The 12628-nt window shown below is 28.8% G+C and overlaps 1 protein-coding gene across 2 annotated transcripts in view; it reads left to right on the forward strand.

Moving 5' to 3' along the window:
* LOC136971115 (piggyBac transposable element-derived protein 4-like) overlaps positions 1–12628 on the forward strand; it is a 47288-nt gene that overhangs the window by 23247 nt on the left and 11413 nt on the right. For both annotated transcript variants that reach the window (XM_067265592.1, XM_067265591.1), the window contains exon 5: positions 6685–6886. In XM_067265592.1, the coding sequence (XP_067121693.1) occupies positions 6685–6886 (202 nt within the window). The remainder of the gene's footprint in view (positions 1–6684; positions 6887–12628) is intronic.

The raw sequence follows: 12628 nt of genomic DNA on the forward strand, positions 1-12628 counted from the left end.
ACTTTCAGTGTTTCAAATTCCACTGAATGCTACTTCTATTTCAAATGCTCAGTCTATCTTTTTAAATTCAAATTGGAACCTCCACATTCATAATTCTCTGATAGCTTTTTGATGTTTGATTCTCATTCAAATTGCACTACTCTTTTACTGCCATTTTTTTAAAATTTCCAATATTTTTTTGGATTCAAACTCTTGTTTAAAATATGTTGTCTATTAAATCAGAGTTGCTGCACAAACACTTCAGAAAATGAAAAATAAAAAAACTCAACACTTCATCACAATTAGGTAGTAGGGCTGTTAAAAAGTATATGATAGTATAAACCAGTTAATTCCATTAATCAACTGGTTTATAGATATATTTGTCAGATTAGTCTTAACCTTTTGACTGATAGGGGTGCATAAATGACAGCATGTTTCTGTTAAAAATGGTAATGATGTATACAGTAAACTGCACTAATTCAGACTAAAAAGGGAAAAGATCATCCAAGTTTACAAGCGTCTACTTTAGTGGAATGTTTCTCTGACAATATATGAGAAGGTGGATACATTGTACAGTAATTTATTACAGTCAGCTGAAACAATGTAAAGTTTTACTTAGTTTTAGTAGGTTATACTGATGAATTTATTATTATAGGAAATGAGCTCAAAAACTTTGTGACAATAATATACAGTCTTTAGTAACTAATAGTAATGCACACTAATGATAAAACTTTCAAGTATCATTCATTAACAAGTATGTGATACTTGAAAGTTGTTTAAAACTGAAGTCAATAACTTAATTCACATTAAATTTTTTAGCAATATTACATTGTTGAACACATTGTAATGCCTTCAGACTATCATTTCAAATAGGACAAACTATTGCAATTATCACTCAAATGCGGGTTTTTCAACAGAACTTAAAGATTGCAGTAAATTTTCAAAACAAAAACAGAAGAAAAATACTGAAAAAGTCAAACTTTGGATGAGACATTTTAAAATTTAAAAAATGAAAATGCAAAAAAAAGGAATAAAAATAAGTTGTAGTTCACCTATTTTTTTATATATTCTTTAATTTCTGTGCTATAGAAATATTATGTTTACATTTCTGTCTTTAAAGTGAATACATTTGCCTTTTTCTCTTTCATGAATAGAAAGCATGAAGTAAATTTATAATTGCTCAAAGGGTTTTAAGCAGTTGCTCTGTCTAATGGAACATATTATAGAGGCTAGATCCCAATGAACCTCTACTCTCAAGTTCCATGGTGTACATGGACAATATAATGGTGCACAACCCTTTCCTAATGTCTATTTTGTGCTCATGCAGTTGTGTTGTGAATGAGTTATGCCTAAATATTCTTTTTGCAAGGTAAATCTATTGTCTATCACTGGCACCTTATAGATTTCTGGCATTCTGTGGCCATCTTGCTTAAAAAATTAAAAACTGGTATAAGCTGTTAGGATTGAATATTATTAACTGTTTTTAAAAATATCTTTATATGTTAATTTTGATAATTGTTAGTTAGAATAGGTAGTTTTCATAATAATTGATTTTTCCATAATTCAGTATTTTAAAATTAAAGAAAATTATACTTTATGATCAATAGACACTAAATATGGTGCTAATTTTTATGAACAGGTATTCTTTATCTTAACATTTTTATAACAGTGAATTTAATTTGAATTGCTTCCATTTCAATGTTCGCTTATTTGTTATAATAATTTTAAATATACAGTGGACCCCCGATATAATACACATGTCGGGCGGGAAACAACATCCGCGTTATAAGGTGAACTGCGTTATACCGAGTGGCGCGGTGTAACGTGGTTCACCTCTTTACCTTAGCAATAATATCAAGCTTTTCTTTTACTCATCATGCATACAATAATTAAACACTATTCAAAATACATTCAGGAACTCAATACATTCACAATTACTCAATACTCAGTAACAATAAAATGTGCTACTCACTAACGCTGCACGGACCTGTATAAACATGTTTTAGCTTATTGCGCCGCGAACATCGCCCGCACTATAACCGAGTGCGCGGTATAGTGAGCAGTGCTATAACAAAGGTCCACTGTACATGAAATATCTGTATTGAAATGTGCTTGAAATTAAATATGCATGAAATATCAAAAAAGCTTTAATAATTTCAAGAAACATATTTATAACAAATTGATACTTTAAGATTTTTCATAGTGCAAATATATGGCAATTTTGCTTGTGGTTAGCTTAATAGAATTCTTTTTGATAATATGTTATCAGACATTATTTTTTTATATATGCTTCCTTCATTTTATGCTACCTCCTCCAGGAATGTAATGCATTCCTGGAGGAGGTAGCATAAACAAAATCAGTGCAAAATAAATCCATTTTACTAGGGAATAAATATGGGTGAATCCCAGGCTTTTATGAGTGAATACACTTTGTATATATTTTTCAGTAATGACAGGCTTATTACCAAAATTTATACTAATACAAAATAATAATAATACAGAAATCATAGCATTACTTATTTATGGCTGAAATTGACGATGAAATATTTTTATGATGCTACTGGGTTAATCATAGAGATCAACCCAGTGGCATAGTGCTGCTAGATGCAATGACAGCCTAGTGTTGAGGGTCATCCCATTGATGATGGGGCAAGCTGAGTGAGGATATCATGCACTTTTGTGAAATATGAATCCAAAGTTGTTGCCATGTCTTTCTTCTCTTGTCAAGAATTTTATAATAAGGTGTTAAGGCTTTATTTAAATTCCTCCTTACAAAGTCACTTTGCTTCTAGTTTGGATCCATTTTGCAACACTCTTCAATCAATGAGTTGGCATTAGCAAGAAATTGTTTAAGGACATTTTAGTTACCTTCTAAACTTATGGACTGACATGATTTCATGACGACTTGGACATTTGAATTGACTAATTTCTTTTGACATGGCTGTTTTTTTATATGTTTTTTATTATTACACAATAATTTAATTTTAAAATAGTGAAATACTATGTGAACAATAGACACTTTAAAATAATAAATAAATCAGCATTACTTAGAACCACTATTAATAGTATTAAAGAGAAGTTGCTACTAGCTTTACAAGCACTACCACTAGCCATAAATAATAATGCATTTAGTAGCATTTGCAAAGAATATTCTGTATATTGTGAAAAATTTTGGAGTGTTTTAGGGAAAATTTGAGACCAGCATTATTGTCAATTGGCTGAACTCAAATTAGTGTAAAATGTGTTAATATTAACTAATCCTCAAAAAAAATTGTTAGTGAATGCCAAAATGTTTTCCATTTGCCAAATGAATTTTAAAAGCCTTATTATTAAAAATGAAAATGATATGATATTTATGAAAGCTTTATTTATTTTTCTTGGTGTTTCTTTATAAAATGACTTTACACAAATATATAATTTTCATTGTAATATTAGTAATATTAATTTGTGACCATATCAAACAATGCAATGCATAAAATTTACCATCAGCCTGTGGGAATATGTAATCATTTCACAAAAAGTATATTAAATTAGTGTAATTTTTGTATAGCAAAGATTAAATTTCTGATGTAATGATTTTAACAAGAGTATCAGGTATTTATGCCTAATAGTTGGTCAAAACAAGTCTGTCGTAATTAATAAATTTTAACGAATTACTCGCACTGCATCCTAAGAATTCATTCTTACAAAAACTAAACAATTTCATAAAAATTTGACAGAGATAACAACTGACCAAATTAGCTAAGGTGCATGTTTAAAATACTGTGGGACCTGGGTTCAGTCTAAATGGATCCAAAAGAATTTTTCATAGATAGTGAGAGACACTGCCAGACTGCCTGTACCCATGATGGGCTTGTTAGGAAGTTTCCATTAGTTCTTTAGGAACGATAATATTAATTCTAAAATTTCTCTAACTTAATTTCGTACAATGATCCTTCATTTCAGTTTGAACTTTTTGAACACATTAGTGAATTATTTTAATATAAACTAATAATGTGCATGTGACAAAGTAACTAAGCTTACAGAGAAGAAAATGAGAAGTTAAAAGAATATAAGACTTATGCAAAATATGAGTATCTGCAATAAAAAAAAAAAGTTAATTCTTTTATTATAGTTAGAAATCATGAGAGAATGAGTGTATTTAGGGACATACTATGGAGAAACTGTCAATATATTACTTCAAAATTAGTACTCTGAAATATTTTGATTAATTTTCAAACTATCATAAGTGGTAACCATACATATCAAAATGCAGTAAGATGTAATAACATTAACAAATATTAAAATTTAACTTTAATTTAACCGGTTACATAAATAAAATTGTCAAGACATATCTTTTAGTGGTAGGTAAATTGCACAGTTTTTAACATTCTCCTGAAGTAGTATGCATCCATCTATGAATGCCAGAAATTTATGGAAAGATCACATATTTCACTAGAAATTTAAAGCACAAATGTATTAATGGGTTAATCTCCTTACCATTTTAGTACATGTGTATTATTATTTATTACTTGAAATACTTCTTGTCTTTTTATTCATCAGACTAAACATATAAAGAACCTGTCTGTACAGTATAAATTTATAAATTTTGTTTGAGATTTCATATCTTGATATACCAAAATTAAAACTCATAATAAATATAAAGATTTTTACTAAGATTTCATATATCTTTTCATTTAATTTTAATTTACGTCATTTACTTTTAACCTTTAATGGTTACTTCCCTAGTTTTTATTGTGGTCTTTTATCGTTCTTGAGAGTAGCTTCGGTTGCCCAAGAGGCATTATTTTATTTATTAAAATGTAATAATTTATTATGTAAGTAATTCTACTTTTATTTTGCTTTTAATTTCGAAAATGTTAACGTATTATAGAACACTGAAAAATTAGCTAATTCACTAAAAATAAATATTAACTAGCTATGTAATCGCACTCGTTGACAGAAAGTTATGCAACCAGATAGAATTGTCTTATCAAGAACAATGCTAGATGCAGTTTTGCAGTGATGAGTATGTAAATGATTATAGTTGTAGTCCAATTTTACATCAGGTAATGTCACCAAAGTTCCCTAACTGTTACTCTAGTATCTTATAAAAAGGCTTATGGATTGTCACTGTGTTCAGAATTTTCAGTAAACCTGTTGTTTGGAGCTCCTTGAATGTAAAAGACATTATGTATAGTTGATGGAGTTTGAGAGAGACTACATCATGAGACTAAGGGAAGCATGATGGTTGTTTTGCTAAACTGCCTACCTTTTGGACCATTCTGTAGATCAGACTGAGGTGGTATTGGAGACAATGATATACTTGAGGGCATATATATAGCATCTATAGAGATATTTCATTCACCACGTTCAACGGAGCCTATATATGTTCTGTGTAATTCACATAAATCAGCAAGAGTTTCTTGGGAAAGTGGGTAGGCTCTGGATATCCCAGGCAGATCATCAGCAAAGGTGATCATGAGACAAGAACAACAGCTGCAACTGTATCTTTTTCCAACATCCAGAAACAGTTGGAAGCCTTACTGTGGTCTCTGCTAGTCACCTGCCAGTGGTATGATAAAAAGCAAATTTGCATGCATGGTGACATATTTTGTCATTAGCATCTATCATAATTAGCTTTATTTGTAGTGACGATGTGACAAATGGACTGTTACAAACTGACAGTATATTATCTTTAGTGACAAATCCCACTTCTGTTTGGGAATGGATGATAGCAGTATTAGTGTGGAGGACCACTGGTAAGCACTTCAATCCAGATTTTACTATTGAATGGTGCACTCCCCACATCCCCACACTGCTGTCATGCTACTCTGTGGAGCAATCTTTAAGTACTACTACCAAAGATATTTGACTGTTCTAAGGACTTTGATGGCTCTGATATGTTCAGTGATATTTATATTATTTTCACAAGTTGTTTCTTGCATACTAAACTTAAGTCTGGATAAAAATCAGAAGAATAGTGTAGAATTGAATTATGACTATTTACAAAAATTATAAAATTTTCGAATCTATCTTTCATCCTTTTTACACACCACAGAAGTAACAGTATATTGGCTTGAATAAACTGCATTAGAACAAATGATAAATTATAAAAACTCTTCATACACAGTTAAAATTAATCGAAATGCTGACCTTTTATTTGAGGATTTGGTGTCCTTTAAAATTAAAAACAATGGTTGCAATTTTTGACCATAACTACCTTGTCCTTTAGCTCAATATATAACTGGTTCAGGTCTTCTGGTGACAGTTTTGGGTAATCATAAAGTTTATTTGCATAAAAACATACATGATAACAACCCAGGATATCTTCAATTAGAATTGAATTATGACTATTTACAAAAAGATTGTGTGAAGATTTTTTTAATTTATCATTTGTTCTAATGAAGTTTATTCAAGCCAATATACTGTTACTTCTGTGGTGTGTAAAAAGGATGAAAGATAGACTAAAAAAATTATAAAATTTTCGAAATAGTCATAATTCAATTCTAATTGAAGATATCCTTGGTTGTTATCATGTTATCATATATGCTTTTATAAGAATAGTATACTTTTACAAATATTTTTTGTGCACTTATAAGTTCATCGTGATGATAAAGTGTAAAAGTCTTTGAAAATAATTTAATCTTTAACAGTTATAAAGAGCTTGAATAAATTATTAGATATACATTTATGCAATTTTTCACTTAATACTTCTTTCAACAGCTTCAAAATCCTGCAGAAATAGGTACACTGATTGGCCAGAAGCATTCTGATGATAGTTGCAGCTTTGATATGAAGACATTTTCTCAACCTGATGAAAACAGTGCATTATTATTCTGTACTAAAGGAAACTCTTCTGCTTCTGAAGAAATTTTACCAGACACTGAACTTATTGATAGTATAGTTAAAGAGGAAAATAACAAAGGTATTTTTTCTATAAAATATTTGTTAATTCAAAGTTTTGGCTAACTTTCATAAATTGTTTTTTGATAATGAAAATTCAAAGTTTAAACATTTTTTTCTTTACTTTTAAATTTTAGTTCAAAATTAGAATAACTTAAATTAAATTACTATATAAACTGCATTATTACAATCACAACAAACTACTTCCAACAACCTTTACTCTGCAGTTAAATTATTGAAATAACGGTTTTTTGTCGATCCTGAAGAGGGTTAGTAAAGCTAACCGAAAACGTTAGATTAAAGAAATAATTTAACTGCAGAGTAAAGGTTGTTGAAAGTAGTTTGTTGTGACTTAAATTAAATTTTTAAAAACTTTAAAAATTATGTAATTATGCTTTTTCATTCATTAGATTATACAGGATCTTTGAAAAAAGACCCTGTATAATCCAGTGTTACCATTTTAAATTATTGTAATTATGTTAATAATTATCTGAGAATGTTGTAATGTACATTTAAACATTGTAATGGACAAACGTGAAACTCAGTTTTCCAACGCCTCAATATAAGTATCTCGTGTCACATGGCACACATCCAACTGACAGTCAAATTCTTTCTATGCTTGCTACAGCATATATGTTGTAAAATTATCATGGAAAGAGTGACAACTCCTGCCAATTACTTGTGTTGTACAATGATGAATGATTCTGACTTTGTAAAGTGCAAAACAAAAAATGCCTTCTCTACTGGAGTCTTTATTTTCATTTATGGCTGTTCCAAGTGTTAGTAGACAACAAGATGTTTGAATGCAGATGGGAGATGAAACATGGACAATTATTCTGTTGATTAGTGTACATTGCAAACTTCTTGAGTAATAATTAATATAATTACAACAAGATGGGAATGCTCCCATTTTAAGTTATTGCAATTACAATACGGTGTCTTCTAAGAAGACTCTATATAGTTTTTTAAGAATCAATTTTAAAAAGCACATGATCATACAAACAAATTTATTTGACAAAAAGAAATGTAAATGAGATAAAAGTATTCAAGATCTAAGATTATAACAGCTAGGAAAGTAAAAATATACAACAGAGGGAAAACATGGTGATTGGTTAAAAAATGACCCTCCTCAAAGATTTTTACATTTTTGGACTCGGGACCTGGAAACATTGAGAAATATAAAAAGTTTCTGGGTAATTTCTGTTATGTATGGATGTTTGTGTATGTGTGTGTGTTGCATGATTTTGTTCACCATGTTTAAAGCTTAACAACTCCTGTGCTTTTTGTTGAAAATCTTTGAAATTTTGCAGGGAGGTTTGTTTATTAGGGTGACTAATGCTATTAAATTTTGATGATTAGAGGTCAAGGGGTTGGAAGATAAAGAGGGGTCATGTGTATCTCCAGTAGGGTCAGACTTAATGACAGTTTTACTCATTATTAGCATTTGAAATTTTTTCATAAAACCCATCTCTACCCTGAAAATTAAGCTTTTTGCCTTATGATATTTTATTAGTTAAAAATATAAAACAGATGGCACTACCAAAAGTTGCTAGCGAAGTTAAAAAATCCAGCAATGAGTTGCTTAACTTTATATTTGTTTAAAATTTGTGTGTGCAAAGTCTAAATATTTGGGACATTTTAATTTTGATGCTAAATCAAGTCTACATTATTATAAAATCATTTGTACTTTTATCAGAGTTGATAAATATATTGGTCTCTCAGCTATGTTGTAGAATTAATGTGTCAGGTTGCCGATAGCTGGTACTTGAATTTCTGTGGCGAGAAGAGGTTGGTTTATCCATTTAATTAGTGATTAGTTTTATCATTTTCAAGCATGTTTGTATCTTTTTGCTGTGAAAAAAAGAAAGAAGAGAATGCCAAATAAGTGTTTTGTGATGGTGTAACTGGCTACTGAAAATCTGGTAAGAAGTGGCATATTTTTACACACTCAAATCAGTTAGATAAGTAGAAATGCAAAATTCCTTGAAAAGATTTACAACTCATAAGAAAATTGCAAATATGTGACTTGCATTTTCATGAAAGATTTCTAATTAAGAATTATGTGCACATAATTGAGAGTAAAAAAGTTGAGATTCTCCATGGAAAATGGCATCTAACACAGGATGTTTATCCTTCAAATTTTCTTAATGCCCATTATATTTGTCAGTTAATATTCCAGAACATTTAAAATTGTTTGCAGAGTACTAGCATATCAACTATTATCATCAACCGCTTTTCAGATGTGGATAAATTAAATTAAAAATAAAAACTTTTTATTATAATTTATTCTATTCAAAAAATTTAAAAAAAAAAAAAAAATTTAAAAACCAATGGGATCGGTAAAATTTCAATTCTAAAAACTTTAAATTAAAATCCAAGTAAAAAGCTACTCTTTAAAATCCGACTTTGACTCGAAGTCGGATTTTAAAGAGTAGCTTTTTACTTGGATTTTAATTTAAAGTTTTTAGAATTTTAATAATTTATTCTGATATTTTATTTACAGTTTTAAATTGAGATACGTTTTTAAATATCTCGGTTTTAAACTGTTATACAGTAGAACGTCATTTATCCGAATCAATTGGGGACTGGGGTTGTTCGGATAACTTATTTTTCAGATAACCGATTATGTATGAAAAAATATATTAACCTATCCCATGTTGAAATTTTTCTCCGTTGCGTGTTGCTACACATTGAATTTTTGTCGATGTAAAGCCTAACGTAAATTTTTTAAAATAATAATTGTTTCTATTGTATCATTAAAAATCATTTCTTTATTTTGTACAAACAAAATAAATATATTAAAAAATATAAAAACAAAAAAAATATATTTTGGAAGTTTATAGTATCAAAAACATTTGATTTAGCACAACACAGTCCGACTGGAATGCTTTCGGTTAACCAACATTTCGGTTGATCAGCTTTCGGATAAACGATGCTCTACTGTATTGCTATGTATTGTGTATGCAAGTTTTGCACATAATTCTCTCTTTCTGTATACAGTGTATCTGTTTATAGAAAAATGCAAATACACCTATTTATTATTACATTCGATTGCATATCTATTACAATATAATTGGGAAAACCTCTTCCAATGCATTTAAACAGACAGAAATTTTTAACTCTGAAAAAAAATAAAGTTTGCCTTTATCTAATAATTTATTAATTTTAATACTACATACCAGTACACAATTTTACAGTAGAAAGTCGAAAATCGGAATCATTTGGGGACTGGGGTTGTTCCGATTACCCATTATGTACGAAAAAATATATTAACCTGTCCGATGTTCAAATTTTTCTCCGTTGTGTGTCGCTTCGTGTTGAATTTTTCTCAGTTTTAAGCCTAACGAAAATTTTTATAATAATAATCGAGGCTATTGTATCATTAAAAATTATATCTTTATTTTGAATAATCGAGGCTATCGTATCGTTAAAAATTATTTCTGCATTTTGTACAAACAAAATAAATATATTGAAGAATATAAAAACATGAAAATTATACTTTAGAAGTAAATTTAGTATCAAAAACGTTCGATTCAGCACGACACAGTCCGACTGAAAATCATGCCGATTACCGGCGATTCTGATTACCAGTGTTCTGATTAATGACTCTCTACTGTATTTCATTTAGTAATGATACAGTTTTTAGTATGTCATACACTTGTATTTTTGATATATGAAATTGCAGTTTTTATGGCAAACACATTGTGTCTACATATTTTAGTACTTTACAGGATATTCTGCACCAATTAAAGCAGAATATGAATGAAGATTTATTGATAGCCTACTGACATCTTTCCTTATTTATAAATACTTGATATTTTATATATGTAACATGTTTTTTAGACTCTGTATTGTTGCTATCACTGTTAACATATAATAATGTTTCAGTTTTTGCCATCTGACATTTATTCATTTGTCAATCTCTAACTCATTATCTGCCTGTTAATATGAAAATTGAAATTTCTATTTTTTAAACTTATCCTAAAGTTTAATTCCTTTCTTTCTTCTAATAGGCCCACGTGATTTCTATTGTCTTTTAATCCTCCTCTCTTAATCTGTTCCTAATCTTTTCCAGCTCAAGTTTATTAATGAGATATTGTATTTAATTACTCTTTATCAGTTGTAAATAACGTTTACCATAGCTCCTTTGTCACTGCAATAATTCATGTAATATTAATAAAGATATGGGCATAAAGTTAAACCTTGATATACTCAAAAATTTACTCTAAATCCTCTTTTTGTAACATTTAAAAACAAGTGTTGGGATAGGTTAACATTTCTATATATATATCCATAATTAAATTTATATAATTGTCTTCAACCTCTTACTTATTCAGAAAGAATTCACCGAGGGTACCCCATTTAATAATGTATAGGTAGGCCAAACTATATTTTTGTACTATATTTTCTTACCTATTCTGAAAACTACCAAAAATATTTCAAAATGAACATAAATTGTAGCATAAAACAAACCGTCGAATCAGTTTAAAGTCTAAAACCATGAAAGTGGCATTTAATAGAATTCTGTGATATTAGTAACATTTATGTATAAATAACTTTCAAAGCCGAATTAAAACAGTATTTACAAACAATCATTTAAAAAGGGCAAAAGCAATATCAGAGTTAAAAACAAGAAAAATTTCTTTATTAAAAATAATTTTAAATGTTGCAGCTGATTATTGCTGTCCTTGAGCCAAACTAATGCTGCAAAGCAGTTACAACACTCTAAGTGGTAGAAATATTTATTACACCACTTTTGTAGCATTAGAGCTATTGGTAGCTGAGAGACCAGTATATATCTATTGACTCTGCTTTTATCATTTTGCTCAAATTTTTAGTGTCGATTCAATAATGTCATCACTCAGCAGATATGTGAAGAATTACTCATAATGTGTTATGAATATTATAAAGTAGATTCAACATATAATTGATTCAGCTTAATAAAACTTTGGACACTATTTTAAAATCAAATTTTCAAGTGAAATACAGTCATTGAAAAAAATAATTATAAAATATAAAGAAATATTCAGTAACAAAAGTAGATTTTTTAAAAAAAATGATTCATTAGAATGCAATAAAAGTAGCAAAGAAGAAGAAATAAAGGAATATTGCAACAGCTATACAGTTTTGAAAACTATGATGACGACAACATTGATAGCAAACAATTGTTTTCAATATTCAACACTCATGAAAAACATTTCAAATTTAAACAGTTGGGAAACTATTTATGATGATGATGATGATGATATTCCAGTACATAAATATGCAAATTATTATTTAAAAAAAAAAAATCAGTTATAAATTGTCATCAAGAAGACTGAATAATATCCTTTAATCACCTATTCTATAATGTTTCAATTGATCTTTGCTTTGTACTGTAAATCTAAAACATTTTTCGTAATTAGTAAACAGATGAGAAAAATTAAAGGAAAATAAATGTATTTTTATGTACAGATACAAGTAAATTGATTCAGTTGTCATAATAATATATATCAGAATTTTAGTTTTTACATTATATTATAATACAATTATCTTTTGTTTTACTAAATATAGGAAATTTTTGATAAATAGCCAACATTTATATCTAGTAATCATAAATTCATGAATGAAGAAGGAGGCGATGGAATTGAATGGAACTTTATTAGTGTGAATGTAATATGGGTGCAGAATATTTTCAGAGCTCAAAATTACCCTGAAAATTATTGCATACTAGCACACACAATAAAACAATTTCTGAATCAGTTAATAGTTACAACTAATTAGT

This window comes from Centruroides vittatus, unplaced genomic scaffold (assembly GCF_030686945.1).
Source record: "Centruroides vittatus isolate TY-2023 unplaced genomic scaffold, ASM3068694v2 contig_2328, whole genome shotgun sequence".
NCBI classification, from domain to species: domain Eukaryota; kingdom Metazoa; phylum Arthropoda; class Arachnida; order Scorpiones; family Buthidae; genus Centruroides; species Centruroides vittatus.